Raw genomic sequence first — 17804 nt, 5'->3', positions numbered from 1 at the left:
GTGATTCCAGTAAATAAAAAAATGTTTTTAAACCCAAAATAATTACCATAGCCTGTACATTAAAGATTTCATTCAGTGTACAGCACTAAAGTCCAGGTTTTTGAGTTCTCTCTACATATTGCAAACTAGCAGTTGGGACTCCTCATTTTATTTAATTTGAACAGCAGGAAAAGCTTGTATAGTTTTCTGAAAAGTGAGAGAAATAAATGAGCTACTTTTCTGCCTCCATTTCTTTGTATTTAAGTAACCTGCACTGGCTCTTTGTAAGAGTGAAGCTGTATTTTACTTGATTTACACATGGGCAAGTGACACACAAATGGATGAAATGCCCAAGGTTAAAGACACCTTAGGCAAAGTACGGCAGAACTAGGAGATGGAAACTCATCTGACAACAAGTTTTTCTGTGACAGAAAAACACACGACAAAACACAGCTGCTCTCCACTCTTTTATCCCTGAAAATTTAATATAAATCCGAAGTACATAGTCTAGTTAACAATGAAGTAACCTCAGTTCTTCAGAGGAAGGATTAAATTACCATCATGAAAGCTACTTAGCCTAGAACCATCACTACCCTATACCAACAGCTGTGCCCCGCATTTGGAGCTTTAAGACCAAGAAAGATGTTTCAAAATAACAAGGTCAGAATTCTTTTTCTTATGAAGTACTGAGACAAGTACTGAAGTACTGAGACGAGATTAACTCCCCTTGTCCTTATGGGGGACTTCAACTTGCCGGACGTTAACTGGGAGTGCCACACGGCTGACACGAGCAAGTCCAGGAGGTTCATGAAGCACCTAGATGATAACTTCTTGGTACAGGTGCTAACGGAGCCAACTAGGAAAGGTGCCCTCCTAGACCTGTTGCTAGAAAACAGAGAGGGTCTGGTGGGAGATGTGGTGATTGGTGGCCGCCTCGGTCATAGCGACCATGAAGTGGTTGAGTTCAAAATTTATGGTGACAGAAGGAAAAGTGCCACCAAAACCTCATCCCTAGATATGGGGAAAGCGGACTTCAGGCTGCTCAGGGAACTAGTCAGTAAGGTCCCCTGGGAAACTGCTCTTGAAGGCCTCGATGTCCACCAGTGCTGGTCACTCTTTAAGCGATGCCTCCTAGAAGCACAAGATCAGGCAATTCCTAAATATCGCAAGTCAGGCAGGCGGGGCAGGAGGCCGGCGTGGCTGACCAGGAACATTCTAATGGAGATTAGGCGGAAACAGAGAGTGTTTCGCTACTGGAAGGAGGGCCAGGCGTCATGGAAAGAATACAGGGATGCTGTTCGTGTTTGTAGGGAGAAAGTTCGAGTGGCCAAAGCACAGCTAGAGTTGAAGCTGGCTGTGTCTGTGAGAGAAAATAAAAAGGGTTTTTTTAGATATGTAAATGGAAAAAGGAGAACTAAAGAAAACATAGGGCCGCTCCTTGATAGGGAAGGTCTCCTCACAGACGATGACGTAGGCAAAGCAGAGACGCTTAACGCCTTCTTTGCCTCTGTCTTCAATGCCGATGATGGGCTTCGGGACCCAGGGTGCCCTGAGCTGGAGGACTGGGACGGTGGGGATGACAAACTCCCAACTGACCCTGAACGTGTGCGGGATTTGCTACTCCACCTGGATCCCTACAAGTCCATGGGTCCGGATGGGATTCATCCCCGGGTGCTGAAAGAGCTGGCGGATGTCATCGCGGAACCTCTATCAATTATTTTTCAACGATCCTGGGAATTTGGAGAGGTCCCTGTAGACTGGAAGCTGGCAAATGTTGTGCCAATTTTCAAGAAGGGTCAGAAAGAAGACCCTAGCAATTACAGGCCTGTCAGTCTCACGTCAGTGCCTGGTAAAATCATGGAGAAGTTGGTTCTCGGACTCATTGAGGCGCACCTGGGGGACAAAGCAGTCATTGGTCCCAGCCAGCATGGGTTTGTGAAGGGTAGGTCCTGCCTAACTAACCTGATTTCCTTTTATGATAAGATCACCCGTATGGTGGACCAAGGGAAACCAGCTGATGTGATTTTTTTGGACTTCAGCAAGGCTTTTGACACGGTTTCCCATAGGATCCTACTGGACAAAATGTCCACCATACAGCTAAATAAAAACATCATACGATGGGTGAGCAATTGGCTAACGGGCAGGGCCCAAAGGGTTATGGTAAATGGAGCTGCGTCAGGCTGGCGGGCGGTCACCAGTGGGGTCCCTCAAGGCTCCATTTTAGGGCCGGTACTTTTCAATATTTTTATAAATGATCTGGATGTAGGAATAGAGGGTATTTTGAGCAAGTTTGCTGATGACACCAAACTTGGAGGAGTTGTGGACTCAAATGAGGGCGTAAAGGCCTTGCAGAGGGATCTGGACAGGTTGGAGAGCTGGGCGATCACCAACCGCATGAAGTTCAATAAGAGCAAGTGCCGGGTCCTGCACCTGGGACGGGGAAACCCTGGCTGCATGTACAGACTGGGCGATGAGACGCTGGAGAGCAGCCTAGAAGAGAGGGATCTGGGGGTCGTGGTAGACAGCAAGTTGAATATGAGCCAGCAGTGTGCCCTGGCAGCCAGGAGGGCCAACCGTGTCCTGGGGTGCATCAAGCACGGCATCGCTAGTAGCTCAAGGGAGGTGATTGTCCCGCTCTACTCTGCGCTGGTGCGGCCTCACCTCGAGTACTGTGTGCAGTTCTGGGCACCACAGTATAAAAAGGACATGAAACTGTTGGAAAGTGTCCAGAGGAGGGCTACGAAGATGGTGAAAGGCCTTGAGGGGAAGACGTACGAGGAACGGTTGAGGTCACTGGGCCTGTTCAGCCTGGAGAAGAGGAGGCTGAGGGGAGACCTCATCGCAGTCTACAACTTCCTCGTAAGGGGTTGTCAAGAGGCAGGAGACCTTTTCTCCATTAACACTAGTGACAGGACCCGCGGGAACGGGGTTAAGCTGAGGCAGGGGAAATTTAGGCTGGACGTCAGGAGGGGGTTCTTCACAGAGAGGGTGGTTGCACACTGGAACAGGCTCCCCAGGGAAGTGGTCACTGCACCGAGCCTGTCTGAATTTAAGAAGAGATTGGACTGTGAACTTAGGCACATGGTCTGAACTTTTGGGTAGACCTGTGCGGTGTCGAGAGTTGGACTTGATGATCCTTAAGGGTCCCTTCCAACTCAGGATATTCTATGATTCTATGATTCTATGACAATACTGAACTTTTCCATTGTACTAGCAATGGAAATTTGGGGGCATGGTAGTTTACAGTAACCAAGTCCCTCTTTGGCAGATTTGTGAGAAAGCGACAGAGCAGGGTAAGAGTCCCTAGCTTTGGGGGTTTTGCTTTACACAGACTGCTATACCTGCACTGGTGTTCTAGTTATTGTTCTTAAATTAACAGATCACCAAGGACAAGGTCCTCTCAAAACAGTAGAACTTCCATATTAAGTTGCATTTTTTTCCCCTTTTGATTTACTACTTTTTTCAGATTCCAGATATGTAAGATGAGCACAATCTGTATCGCTATAACTATAAAGATACCTTCATGTTTCTGCTTGTGTGGATCTATTTATTTATCTCACAAATCATTAGAGCTGACCTGAGTAAAAGGAGAGAAAAGCTCAGGTGCTGAAAATCACACTGTTACAGCCCTATGATACCTGACACAAATGCATTAAACAGAAAGGAGCTATGGTAAAGGAGGCAATACCTTGGTGGGGCGAGGCAGGAACCAAAGGAGAGCTGAATGACAAACAGCACCCTACATAGACAGAAAAGGTCACTGCAATAAAAGCAACCTAGGGAACTGGGAGCAAGTGCAGCGCTGCTACAGACTAGAAGAAAAACCTGGAATCCAAGGAAATGGAACAGAGAGATGTGCAACCCCATTCATGTGTGAATGCCATGGACTGAGCTGTGGAAACATTTGGGGGGCTGGCAAAAAGGAACAGGATTCCCCTCATGACATGATGTTGATGCCTGACAAAGTAAGCATTTAGAAGGCCAGTAATCAAATCTTCCAGACATTCAACTCTTCAGGTTTTCTGTGTAAGAATCTGGCAGAAAAATAAATGGCATACATTTGTAGAAGAAGTCAACATTCTTTGGTTGATCAACTTATGTGAGCAAAATAACCCCTCAACTCCAGTTTTAGAATGCAATAAGAAGGAATTGGTCACTTCAAGATTTACACTGATCAAATTCCTCCTGTACCCAAAGCTTTAGAGCTGTGTAAGCCAGCTGTACACAGACGTGATGCAGGTTACCAGCCTCACCACAGACAGAACAGAGCTACAATGCCATGCTCAGCTCTGAACACATCACACCACACTGAAATCTCTGAATATTTAATTGGCTTCCCAAAATAAACCCCATGGTGTGCATCTCCATCACGATCCCTCTAAAAAGGAATATTGGTAAATCTGCATCAAAATAAAGCAGCTGTTTAATGGACGAACCACACACTTCACATTTATACTGTAATGGTGGCTGCACAAGGTTGCTGCTGAACTTGAGACTGGGGGAAAGACAAAATCCTGGTGTACAAAAGGATCATTAGCAAAACCCAGCAGAAAATGCAGTGATGCAAGTAAAAGACTCCTTTTTACAATATTGCTTAATCCATTTAAGGAATTGGATTAAGAAGTAACAGAACATACTGTGCTGGGGTGAGCTGTATTTTCAGTAGAGGGTTTCATCACTAAAGCTCTATCTGCAAACCCTTTCCGTGTAAATACGCCCAGAGGGCAGTAGGGCCGCTGCAGGTAAACAGAGTAAAATGACAGAGTTCAGATTCCTTTCTTTTTATGCTGAAGGGATATAAAAGACATGCTTGTGGGAACTGCGAGGCAAGAAGTTAGGTGTGAATGAAAAAAAAAAAAAAAAGAAGAGATAATAGAATAATTAATGAGCACTGAGCAGTTTCTCCAGAGATGTGGCAAGTTCTCCATCTTTTGTAGTCTTTAATGTAAGATTGAACATTTCCTACAGGAAAAAAAAATCGTAATTTCTATTGATCGTGTCATGCTTTATATAAAGACAAACGCAAGTTTCTAAAGATGTTAACACCTGGCCAATCAATGCCACATTTACAGATTTGTCTTACGTAGCGCTGAAGTTTATAAGCATATCAAAAATAGGTACTGTATAACTTTAAATCTATTCAAGTAACTATATAACCAGGAATAATAATTTAGTGCTAGATAAATTTACAATTTATCATTTAAATAAAGCAGAAGTCTATAGCTTTGCCTTATCAAAAAAAGGAAATCTGTAAGAGTGAATATTGATTCAGATGGAATGTGTCTCCTTGCCTTTAAGATGCTTGTAACAGCATGTATTTGGATTTCTACTGATTCACATTTTCATTATTACTAAATATAAACAAACAAAGAAAAATCCCAACAACTTACACTAAGAGCAAACAAAAAATTCATGACACTTCCTGTGTACAAATATTGCAAAGAATTCTCAAAAAAAATCATATTGTAAATTTCAGGTTTTCAGTTTTGCAGTCTGAAATGCACCTGGCTTACATGTGCTTGATAGATCACTTTGAATCACCCACCAAATTGTGTTGGTGACAGTTAAAAATGTGAAATGATTTCTAAACATTGCCCTTCCATATGAACAGCTGCAGAATCCACTACGGAAGTTGTTAGGACTCTGTCGTTGCCAATGAGAAAGGAGGTGTAGTTCAGAAGATTACAACTGTATCAAAACATCATTAGAAAGCCTGAGAAATTATTTCCTACACAACATAACTTAGAGCAGATAGCATTAACAAGAACTGTTATAGGTGCTTCTTTTTTTATACACACAAAGGAAAAAGTACCTCACCTGAACTCAAACAACTGCTGGGCTTAGCATAGGGAAGGGGAGAGAGAGAGAGTTAAAATTATTGTATCCACAAGACCTTTCAGTTTTCAAGCAAGGCACCATGTCTAGGCATTCATTTTCTTGGCACAATGGCATGAACAACAATATCCAGCGTTTAAATTTCAAATGTGTGACATTTATTGGTGACCTCAGACTAGCTGCTAGGGGACAAAATAAGGCTCAGTAATGAGAAAAGCCAAGGCCAAGCTGGCCATGTTAACTGAATTATTTCCCGGCCATTATGGGAGGTATCAGAAAACAGCAGACTAACATCTGGAAAGTTACTACCCTTACTGCTTTGCTGTGCTGCTGCTATTACAACAGGCTGCCAGTTTAACACAAGCATCAGCATTAAACTCAAATGGAGCTAAGGAAAATCTCTGCAGCTCTCAGTACCATGGTGGGCTTAAGAAGAATGCAGAAACAATAGAATTAGGATCTGTTGTTGATTGTATAGCTTTTTGTAGTGCATTATCTTTTTTTATTACCACACAACCTTCTGCTTGAGATTTGTTCATCTGTTATGAATTCATAAATTAATAAATACAATGTTTCTGCAATATCTAAAAGCTAGAATTAAGTCTTCTGGCTGAAATTCAGACATCTGCTGGCATCGTCAACATATGCTACACAGATTAGCACCAACAATAATATCAGTAATAGTTGCAGCAACATGGAGCTAATACTTGAGAAAAAGTACACCCTTCAGTTTCGATATGAAAACACTGATCATGCTGCTCCTCCACTTCCATTCCAGCCCAAAGCTCTAAATTTAGACTTAGTGCTCAAGAAATTCAAACGACTAAAATGTGAGCGGCCATTCAGGATTTAGAAAAATTAAGTGTTAAAACAAATAGCAAAACAAAAAAAATAAATTTAAGGACCTTATAGCTAAACACACAAACTCAGTTCAAAATAATATGCATAGAAAGAGGCTACTATGTAAACCCTGAAAGCTAGGAGCCATTCCTCACAGCATAAACACTGAGAAAACAACAGGTTTTAGTTTCTGTTCAGTCTTATCTATTGTAATAAAGAAATCCTTATTGGATGTCGTCACCCACTGAAGCACTAAGGAAAGAATTTTTCAAGTTAGTTTTGTTTTCTTCTTCCTCTGGGACACCACATAACAACCATGGGTGCCAACTGGGAAAAAAGCTGATAGCACCAGAATTCTCAATAATAATAATGAAACCAGAAACAGACGAACATAATTTTCTCCTAATTTGGAAACAGAAATTAAAACAATCAATCTGCAACTCTTGTTTGCACTGTTGTAAAATGTCATCAGAAAAAAAATGCTTATGGTATTTCTATGTGAATATATTGAATAGGAAGGACTGTTCCCCAAATAATTGTATACACAGAGGTAATACAAGGCTGCCTTTTGGAAGTAGAGATTAGCATCTATATAAAATAATAACAACAGTAATTACTACTGGCTCCATGGAACCTTAACTGGTTTCAGCTGTTGCTGACCTAAGCATAACTTAGCAAAGTCTAAAATGAAACATTTTGAAATATTCTAAAAGAGGTTTCAGAAAGAGATGCTGAACTTTTCACAAATGCATACAGTTGTTATGACAGCAAAGTGATGGTGGTGAAGGCCAAAATTTTTCTTCCTAGTTTCTGTTCCTCCCCATATGACCTTGGAAGCCATGCACAGAGATTGAAAGAAAAGAAACACACAAATAAACAAAGTAAAACAAAAGAACCCAGGCTTGTTTTAAACAGGTCATGTGCTCAAAGCAGGGTCAGCAAGAGCAGGTTGCTGTGCCCAGTCAGGTTTTGAGTATTTGGAAGGACACAGACTTTGCAGCCTCTCTGGCAACCTGTTTGATCACCTTCATGGTGTACTATTAAAACAAACATCAACAATGAAAGCAAAACAAAAAAACAACCAAGGACAACCCAAAACACCTTCTTATATTCAAACCATAATTACTGTATTTCCACTTGTGCCCATTGCCTCTTGCCCTGAGTAAGGCCTGGCTCCCTCTTCTTCCCCGTTAATAGGTATTAATGTACACTGGTATGATCCCCTGTCCCTGGTCTTCTCCAGGCTGTCCAGTCCCGGCTCTCAGCCTCGCCTGGTGCATTAGCTGCTTCAAGCCCTTGATCACCTCAGTGGCCCACCCCAAAGCCAGTAAGTCCGCCTCTCTGGCACACTGGGGAGCCCAGCACAGACCCAGCCCTCCAGATGCATCTCACTGGGGTGATCCCTTGACCTGCTGGCAGCCCAGGCTGCCGCTGACTTTCCTGCCCCAAGGGCATGTTGTTGTTGGCTTATGGCCTGCAGGTGCACTTCAGCCCCCAGCACATGCTGCTGCAGGGGTTATTCCTCACCAGGTGCAGGACTTGGCACCTCCCTCTGTGGAATTTCCTGATTCCTGTCAGAATTTTTAATGGTCTCTGTGCTGTAAGTTGCAGAAGAGTTCCTCTAGCAATCCAGCAACTGGGCCTCATGCTGGGATAGCTATGCATACCTAGGCCTCTTATCTGCCGCTTAAACCCATGGTTTTCTGGCAAACAGATGAAGACGCGGCCTACTGAGACATCCAAACCCCTTTATTTAGTCTCTAAGTAAGCCAAAGTCAAGCCTTTATGAGAAAAAAATGAGCTAAGGATTCTAGATTCCTGTTGCTGCTACTTCATTTTCTATCATGTAAATTGGCAAACACAGAAACCACTTTCTCCATTCAGTATGGGGTGATACTTTATCATCTGAAGGAGATAAAATTATTTTTCTATAGAATTCATTAATTACTTGAAGATTACTTCTTTTGTATGGGTTTACATTAAACACTAGAAACTGGAAATATGTTTATTTGGTATGCCAGACTGTAGAGCACTTCCAAGCAATCCCAGTGCAGGATCTCAAAAAAGACCTCCACCTACAATGTATTAATGAAAGTTCTGGCTTCCTTCAGGGAAGAAAAGAAATAAAATTTACCTACTACAAGGAGGTGGTTTGTGTGGATTAAATTACACAATAATTATGAAATACTATAAAAAGATATTATCTGTCAATTGCGGGAGAGCCTTCTAAATATTTATACTGAATATAATGAATATTGATATTTTACATAATAAATTACAGTAAACTGAGGTCATAAACACAGGGAATTGATTACATTTTACTTTAAGTCTAACTCACAGACAACACCAAACAACAATTATTTAATTAAAGCCAACCTGTTCCTCCATTCCCCTCTCCTTGCTGCCAATAACTGCTTGTGAAAAATCAAAGCAAACCCTGTCTTCTAAGTGATGTCCAAACTACTCTGTGGGCAAATACTCTTACATTGAGCCAAACACTTTATATTATTTTCTCTGAGCTAAAAAGATATGTTTGCACTGAAAAACTGGGCTTGATCCCCATGCCAGTTAAACTTCAATACCTTCCTGGGAACCACGTGACTCTGTCTAATGCACATTCTCAGGGATTAGAAGCATCCTTTTCCCAAATCCGACATATTCCCCAAACCATTCTGCATCTACTTTCTCATTGTTAGAATGGTTGAAGATGATGAATGCATCCAATTATGGCTCCATTAGACTGATAACTATTGTGCAAGCAGGTATATCTTAGATGCTTTACTCAGGCTGGGTGAAAAAAAGCACTCTTATTTGTTGGCATTCTAGAATTTGGTTTAATAACTCTAAACCTTACATAAAATACATATATATTAAAGCAAACCTGCTGGCAACAACAACAACAAAAATTTTTTTTTTTTTTTTTTCTCTGTAAGACTGCAAAACAGCCTGTTCTATTGTAATACGCTTGAAGCCATCACAATGCCATTCCAGCAAGATGAGTCACCTTACATTGCTAGAAAGAAAATACATAAAACGTATACAGGGAGAAGAAATAAACCTATTTTTACTGTTAGCTCTAAGAAACCATCCTAGAAAATGGTGTGACAGGAACTGACCTTCTATTAAAAGGAAAAAAAATCACTAACGTTTTATGTAGAAAAGGTCTCATTTCCTTCTATAATATTTGTGTTTTTCAAAATACTATCAGCAGGTGCATCAGCTTTCAAAAACCTCTTGTCCTTCATCACATATAATTGTGCTGCATATTATATTAAGAAATACAAGTGGAGGAATTTAAGTGATGGGAGTTCAATTAAAAACAGCATAATATCTGTTGCATAGAAAATGATTCTGCAACTGAAATCAGGTTTTAATGAGAGGAAAAAAGGAATACATTTTCACATATTTTTAATTACATAGAATTTCCTCAAACATGATTTTTAATAACATATTCCATTAGGTTAACATCATATTTAAAGAAAGTGCATTTTCTGATTTCATTTTAAGTCTGATTTTGAGCAATTATTGTGTCATTGTTCTGCAGTAGAAAGGTTGAATTCATTTACTGTGTGGTTATGCTAGTTATGATTGATGTCGCTTCTCCAAATGATAAACCAATCACCCCGATGATGTAATGTCATTTTAAGAGTGCTATAATCACATTTCTCTCAAACTAGAAGCTCTGATGAGTTCTAACAAAGATTTATTGTAGATTAAAGGCCTTCATAATATCAACAATAGATTGCTCATTTGATGGAAAATTTGATTAGTTTTTTTTTTTTTTTTAAACTAATGAATTTTCCAAACCTATCAAGAATGGCTATTGTGAAGGGCACAGCATGGTACATATGGATGACTATCATCTCATATCCAAGAGGACCCATCTTAAACTTGTTGAGGAGACAACCTATAATTGCAGAGGCTCAAGCAAGCATAAGTGTACAATCAAGCAAGAAACCCATATAATGTGATCAGTCTTCTGCAAGTATTTCATCTTCAGCATGCACTTTGAAGACCACTAAAGAGATATTTAAAAGAAGAACCTAGAGAGTGCTAGCAAATATTTATTAATAAACATATGTTATGTGGAATCTAAGCCTTAAATCTAAATATCTTCAAAACTTTATTTTTTATCCAAACCCAAATTTAAACGAAATATTTGGTTTAATCTAATCTCTTCAAAATATCTGGATCTCTGTTGCTAAGTTTACAAAGGCCCTAAAACAGATTTTAAAAAATAAAAATTAAATTAAATAAAAAAGCACAGTCTACATTTCCACATCATGTAGATGGTAAAAGTGACTCTGAAACTCTTTAAAGAAGAAGGATGAGACAAAAAGGTAAGCTTTTCCAATTTGAAGTGTATGTCACTGTGGTGGTATTTTCTTATAAACTCTCTAAAGGAAACATTTTGAGAACTACAGAAAAAAATGACATAGAAAACACTTATGAGTTGGTCTAGAAGAGCATATGCTATAAAACAGTCTCAGTGCTGATCGATTACGCTTTTTTTTTTTTTCTATGCAAGCCATAATATATTATGCAAGAGATTATTAAAGAAGAAAATGGAATATTTTGGAGGAAAATGTTAAAATGCAGGAAGAACAAGTCAGGCATACGTAAGCAAACCAAAACATAGCTGAAGATGCCAAAAAGGTTCCTTGTGTCAGTCCATAGTAGCAAATGTGAAACACAAAGCTTTAATTTTTTCTTTAAAACCTTTTCAGATAAACAATGACTAGTATTTAAAACTCCATTAAATTTTCAGATGTTCTTTTACTGCAAATCCCTTTGTTTGACTTGATAAGAAAAGCCATGCTGGTTCACCCTTGGTATTTACAGGTGCTGCTGGAAACCAAGTACTCACTGTTCAAGTATCCTTCCAGTCTCTATTTTTAGTTCATATTCTCTACTGTGATTTTCTTCTACTTAGCAACCCTCAATGTCTTTCTCTTCCAGCCGGTCTTACCATTCCCTTTCAATCCCTTCTAAGCTGTTTGACCGACCACATCCTTTATCCAAACCATGTGCTGTTTTTGTTCTCTCTCTCTCTCTCTCTCTTTCTTTCAGCTGCCAACATTCACCTGTTCCCGAGCTCTGAGAAGAAGCAAACATATCCCCAAGAACTTACTCCTGACTGGTAATGGTCCATCACCAACCTGCAAACCAGAATTGCATTCTCCATGAGCATCACTTTCCTCTGCTCTGAATTTCTTCTGCCATTTTATTGCTGTTAATTGGTCTCACAACATCCTTTTGTGATTCTTCACAGTCTAATCTTGTTCTCAGAGCCCTGTCATCATCTACCTTTCCTTCCCACAGCTCACCATCTTCTCCAGGTATCTTCAAGGACCATGAAAATTCATTGGGGAACTCCAGCCTCTGCTTACTGCCTTTCAAACAGCTACTTACCATGCAGGGACCTTCCCTCTTACGCTACAGTAATTTAGTTTCCTTAAAAGCACTAAGTGACAGATTTTGCTGAGAGCCTTTTGAAAATACAAAGACACTTCATCAACTAGATCACCCTTACTCACAAATCTCTAACCCCTTCAAAGAACTCATGAAGGTTTCTAAGACAGTACTAACCTTTACAGAAGCTATGCTGATTCAAAAATAGAACATTATCTACATAGCCTTTTTTTTTTTTTTTTTTTTTTTTTTTTAGGAATCTCTATAGTTTCTACTGAATTTCCCATTTTGAGGTTTGCAGCTCCTGAGATCATCCCAAATCTCTCTAAAACAAAAGCAAACAAAACACCATATATTTTCCACCCTCAAGTCTCAAAACAAAGGTAACATGCTCAGTCTCTGAATTATTATTTGTCCATTTTAAAATACCTGAGATAGCAAAAGGATCATAGGGTTAAAGGACACTTCAGGTGGAAGGCAGCTCAGGTTGCCCATAATCCAACCTCCTGCCAAAGCAGGATAGCTCTGAGGTCAGACTAGGTAGCTCAGGATTTTAACTATGTTCTTGAAAACCTCCAAGGACAGAGACTACACAGGCTTCCCAGGCAACCTATTCCAATCCAATGCTTAAGGACAACATTTTACCTTACATCCACTCTGAATCTTTTATTTTTCAACTTCTGCCCGTTGCCTCATCTTCCCACCACCAGCCACTGTTTACAGGGCATCATTTAAATCTACTGTATGCACCTACAAAGGCAAAAAGTTCCACACCACATAGTGGATCCAATGCTGTTCAGACCTGTATTGTGCATTAGAAAGAGACCTTGAGCAGGTCAGAAACTGCATTTAAGGTATAACCATTTACAGATATGAACTTAGAGTTTCTAGTTAGACAGAAACCACAACAGGTATTTATGCTCAAGAAATATAAGCAAAAAAATAAGGCTTATTTGTTTTGATTAGAATTCTAAAAAGGGATTGCATTTTCATTCCTCAATTTATTGCCTGTCAAAATGAAAACGTGTTTGTTTAAAAAAAATAATAAAAGGGAGAGAAGGGAGAGAAGGGAAAACTCTAAGCACTACAGAATATATGACTGATAGCAGAGCTGCAAATGTTTTAAAACAGGGGCCTGAAAAACAAAATTTAGTTTACTGAAAGTATCAGTAACTTGGTTAAAGGTGACACTGATATTAGAGGATGAGATTCTGAAACAAGAGCAGACACACAACTGCAGAAGCAACACGCGTGTTCAGATACAGACCCTAGTCACCAATATCAGGAGATGACTAACCTACGCAGAACAAAGGACCACCGTGTGTATACCTCTTTTACCAGATGCATCCATAAGCAATAAATCTTATTTGAAAAATAAATTCCTTGGATGAAGCATTCAGTAATAACTTTACACTGCTTATAACACTCTTACAATTAAAAAGGTCTCTACAGTGAAACAGAGAAAAAACATATGATATATAGTGCTTACAAAAAAGTTTCAATGAAATAAAACTCAGATTTTTCTTTGCCTCATTTCCATATATGCTCTTAATTTTGAGGTGATGCAAGAACGTGCAAAAAAGTATAAAAACAGCACAAACATGTCACAAACAAACTCCATATGGTTGCAATTTTTCTTACCACTGCTGGAAGCCTGCTGTGGCCCTGAACATGCTCTTAGCAGATATGAGTTAGGAGAGAACTCCTCATCAGGATTGGTGTCCATGATTTGATGGGACGTGTTGCTGTCTAGCAATGGCATCTGGCAGCTAACTGGTGGAGGATTATGAGAACTGGGCAGCTGAGCAGATGGGAGAAGGCTAGACGAGGATGTAGGTGGAATGGGACGACCTGGGAAAGAGGACACAGGGATCAAAGATCAGCAATGAACGTAATGAAAAAAAAAACAACAAACAAACAAGTAATTTTACTATAACTGTCCAAATAACACACCGCTGCTCAGTCACAAAACCTCTCCACTAGTACGAGCTCGTCCCTTTGCGTCATACTGAAAGCACTGTGAGCAGCTGGGCTGTGAGCTCATTCTGGACATCCCTCCCTCCACAGCACCAGGCTGTTCTCAAATTGTTCTCAAACACTGCAAGACACAAGCACATCAGCTATATGTTTTCACCAAATGAATTTCCACAGCAATAGTTCTTTGGCTGAATAAGACCATTGAGAAAGAGGACTATAACGAGCTGAGCCCTGGAATTACAGCACACATCTGTAACCACCTCTGAATTTTTCTATTTGTAGGCATGGGCTAAGCTGTAATATGCATTGGAAGCACCAGGATTTCACGTCCTTTCATTCTCATTTCTTTCTACAATGGTGCTCCAGGGAGAGAACTTTTAACTATGAAACCCTGTCCTTAATGTGCACTATACACCTCAGCCCACTGTAACAACATGTACTTGGTTAATTAAACGAGTGGTATCAGGTTAGCCAAGAAATAATAATAATTATAATTCTTACTTATTCTTTGCTTTTGTGAACTTTGCTCTTATAACTTCATATCACTCCATTCCATCAAATGCACACAGATGAAGCCAGCTTTTTTTTTTTTTGGCACTGCCTATTAAAATAGGACTGGCTATAGGGACAAGAGGAGTAAGAGAAACATGCATTCTGACTTCTGCAAGTTTATCTAGTGCATTGGAGAAATTGTTCATGAATAATTTATACATAGGAAAATATGACCTCCGTAATCCTGCCAAAGTCTGCAAGGCAGAGAGAGATCTGCTGCATACTAGCTACAAATGTTAAAACACTGCAAAACTATATAAAATGGTGCATCCTTATTTCCATCACTTTTAAAGAAACAGTAACAGAGCAAATGCATGCTGGCTCTTCGCTTGATTACATCTCCCTCATTTCCGGAACCCCTTACTTTATAGGAATTACACTAAGGTTTATCTCATTAAATATATTTATAAAAAAAAAAAAAAAAAAAGGTGAAAAAATTCCAATGACTACATATAAATTATGTTTGGGGAAGAACAATCAACTGAAAGTACCCATAGATACTAATTTTTTTTTTTTTACTGCTTGTTGTTACCAGCAAACAGCATGAACTGCTTTCATATCTTCAGAAGATTTAAAATAAATAAAATAAAAAATAATACTAAAACAAGAACAACAACAACACCCTGAGATAGGCAAGTGACTGTTAAGCTTATTTTTTATTATTTTAACTGTGGATAAATTAACACCAAATGGGCAAGTTATCATGCGGCATATTATCACGTGTTTAAGCGACTCCACAGCAACCCTCATCTACCCTTTTTTATGCTAGAGAAAATTCAATATGAATTGAGTATTTTCATTGCAGACTTGCATTTACCAGGAATAATTCTAATATTGATGACACAAATAATTACTGTTATTACTCATGATTGTGCTATTCTTACGAAACACTACAGCACATAACCTAAACATTCAAGGGATGTAGTTGAAAAAAACAAATTATTCCTTTGCAATATGTACGAAACAAGCAGCAAGACTGGAGGTTTGACACACCTCTGACAAGAATGTGACACTGTACACACAGTGCATTTAATTCTCACATTCTGGCTCTGCTTCAACATCGTGAAATTAAATGAAGAGGTTTTACGTATTCAAAATCCTCATTTATCATATCATAAGGAAATACATACTCATAAAAATGTTGTACATGTGAGGTGATGAGATAAAACAACAACAACAAAAAAAAAGAATTTACTTTCTGTGCACATCATATACAATATTTTAAAGAAATTTAGGTACATTTTTTCTGGAATGTACTGAGACAGATGAAAAAACACCAACTATTCTTTTGCCAGGAAAGCTAATCACATTGTTACCTTCATGAAATAATACAGCCCAAATCCCTGAAGACAAGGTAACATTTCTAATTACTACATTTCTGTTTGTAGCCTAGATGAAACAGAAGGTATCAAGTTGTTAAAACATTGCATTATTTTGGTGGGAAGTTGGCTCCTGAGGAAGGTTTGTCCAGAAGTACGTGTTAATTGAAAAACATCAATGTCTGTGAGCCATGGAACCTATTGTCAATCTGTCTTGTGGTTAGATTTTCTCATAAGCTGCCAAATGTGATTAAAGCTTTTCTTGTAGTTGAGGCATTCATGATCTTTCTGTCAGGTTGATTTTGGCATCTACTAAACTCCCAGCACTGCCGTTCTCTCTAGTAGCAGGGCTCTAGTAGTGCTGCTTCTCTCTCTCTGGCTTTCCATCCCCCTACTCCCTGTAACACATAAGAACGTCTTAAAACACCCAACCTTTTGTAAAATTTGATAGGAAGTGAACTGAACTGAAAAATTACTGAAAAGGAACAGAAAAACACATGTGCAGAGAGAAAACTTATTAAGTTTTGTTTCCTTAGGAAATGAATCTAAAGGGTAACTATCTGCAGGACCACAGCTGAGAGATCGGTTGTAGAACTACTGAAAAGAGTTGAACATATGCAGTTAGGCTATAAGAAGCATGACAAAATGATAAATAACATTTGTTACTATACGTTCTTAAGATAGAAATAATAAGTTCAATTCCATACTGTTGAATATTATTATCTTGGTCAAATAAGTCCAATGTGTTATTGAACAGATTGAATTTTGTAAACCTGAAGTTCCTTGACATATTTGTGTTTCTGCACATACCTTAACATATTTTGAAACCTCCCATCTCTCAAAATTATTCTAACTTCTCATCATTTCACTATGGGACACACATTATGCTACAGTATTATAAAACATAGTGACATATGGAAACATCAGTCTCTTGTTACGCAGCTCCTTTCAGAAATCAAATCTGTAATGTAAAATAGGAATTGGTACAATTTATATCTACTCTTAATGTGATAATATGATAAAGCTTCTATATATAAGATTTTTATCTCATTGTGCATTGACAGAAATCCTATGTAATGGATACTTCTATTGACAGCAGTAATGCAATTATGTAATATAACCAAAGAAAAACACACACAAATGCTACAAAAGGGAAGCCAAAGTCTAAAAGCTGATGCATTACAAATTCAATAGGAAAAAAAAATAGTTCTTCAAATATTTGTTCATATACGTATTCATACTGCATTAACTCATGTGTGGCACAAAAATAGTGAATACAGTATTCCTGCGGCCCTTTTCAAAAGAAGCAAGCAAACAACAACAACCCTTTTCCTTTTTTTTTTTTTTTTTTTTTTCTTTTCCTCATTACTACCTCCTGTCACTTATCTTACTTTTTAAAGTGAATGATAAACGTGATAAGTCATCTTCTGGAGGATGTTCTGATTTGGGATGGCTTTGGGCTTCCGTGCTTCATGGCACCTCATTCTGCAAGGGCTTTCTTGTTTTATTTTTATCTACAACTTAATATTCTCTCCCCGCCCCTGGTAAGATTATATAGCAGACAAACATTGACATTATTTCTGCTTTTTTCTTTTTAACAGAGTCACATCTCTCTTCATCAATCCAGGAAATGACACCTCAATTACTGCTACACTTTAAGTCCCTGAGGCTTAAAATCTGCCTTCGAGTCAACGTTCAAAAATCAGGCCATGCTTGTAGCTGGTAATGATGCCACAGGTCTGCAACCATCCCCTGCAATGCACCCACAAAAGCTGAGTATGCAGATCAGACACTGATGTGAAGATTTCTTTTTAAGAAAGATTTCTCGTTAAGGACAGCTTCACAGAGAGAAAGCGGTTGAATAAGTTGCAAATGAAACAGTGCTATGAA

The 17804-nt window shown here is 39.0% G+C and overlaps 1 protein-coding gene across 1 annotated transcript in view; it reads right to left on the bottom strand.

Annotated features, from left to right (window-relative positions):
* The window catches only part of TENM2 (teneurin transmembrane protein 2), a 782568-nt gene that overhangs the window by 210518 nt on the left and 554246 nt on the right, over positions 1-17804 (bottom strand). The window contains exon 8 of the mRNA XM_082771651.1: positions 13708-13917. Within this exon, the coding sequence (XP_082627777.1) occupies positions 13708-13917 (210 nt within the window). The remainder of the gene's footprint in view (positions 1-13707; positions 13918-17804) is intronic.

The sequence above is a fragment of the Aythya marila genome (assembly GCF_965140915.1).
Source record: "Aythya marila genome assembly, chromosome: 14".
Taxonomy (NCBI): Eukaryota; Metazoa; Chordata; class Aves; order Anseriformes; family Anatidae; genus Aythya; species Aythya marila.
Note: the sequence above shows the minus strand (reverse complement) of the source record. Positions and strands in the feature narration are given on the sequence as shown.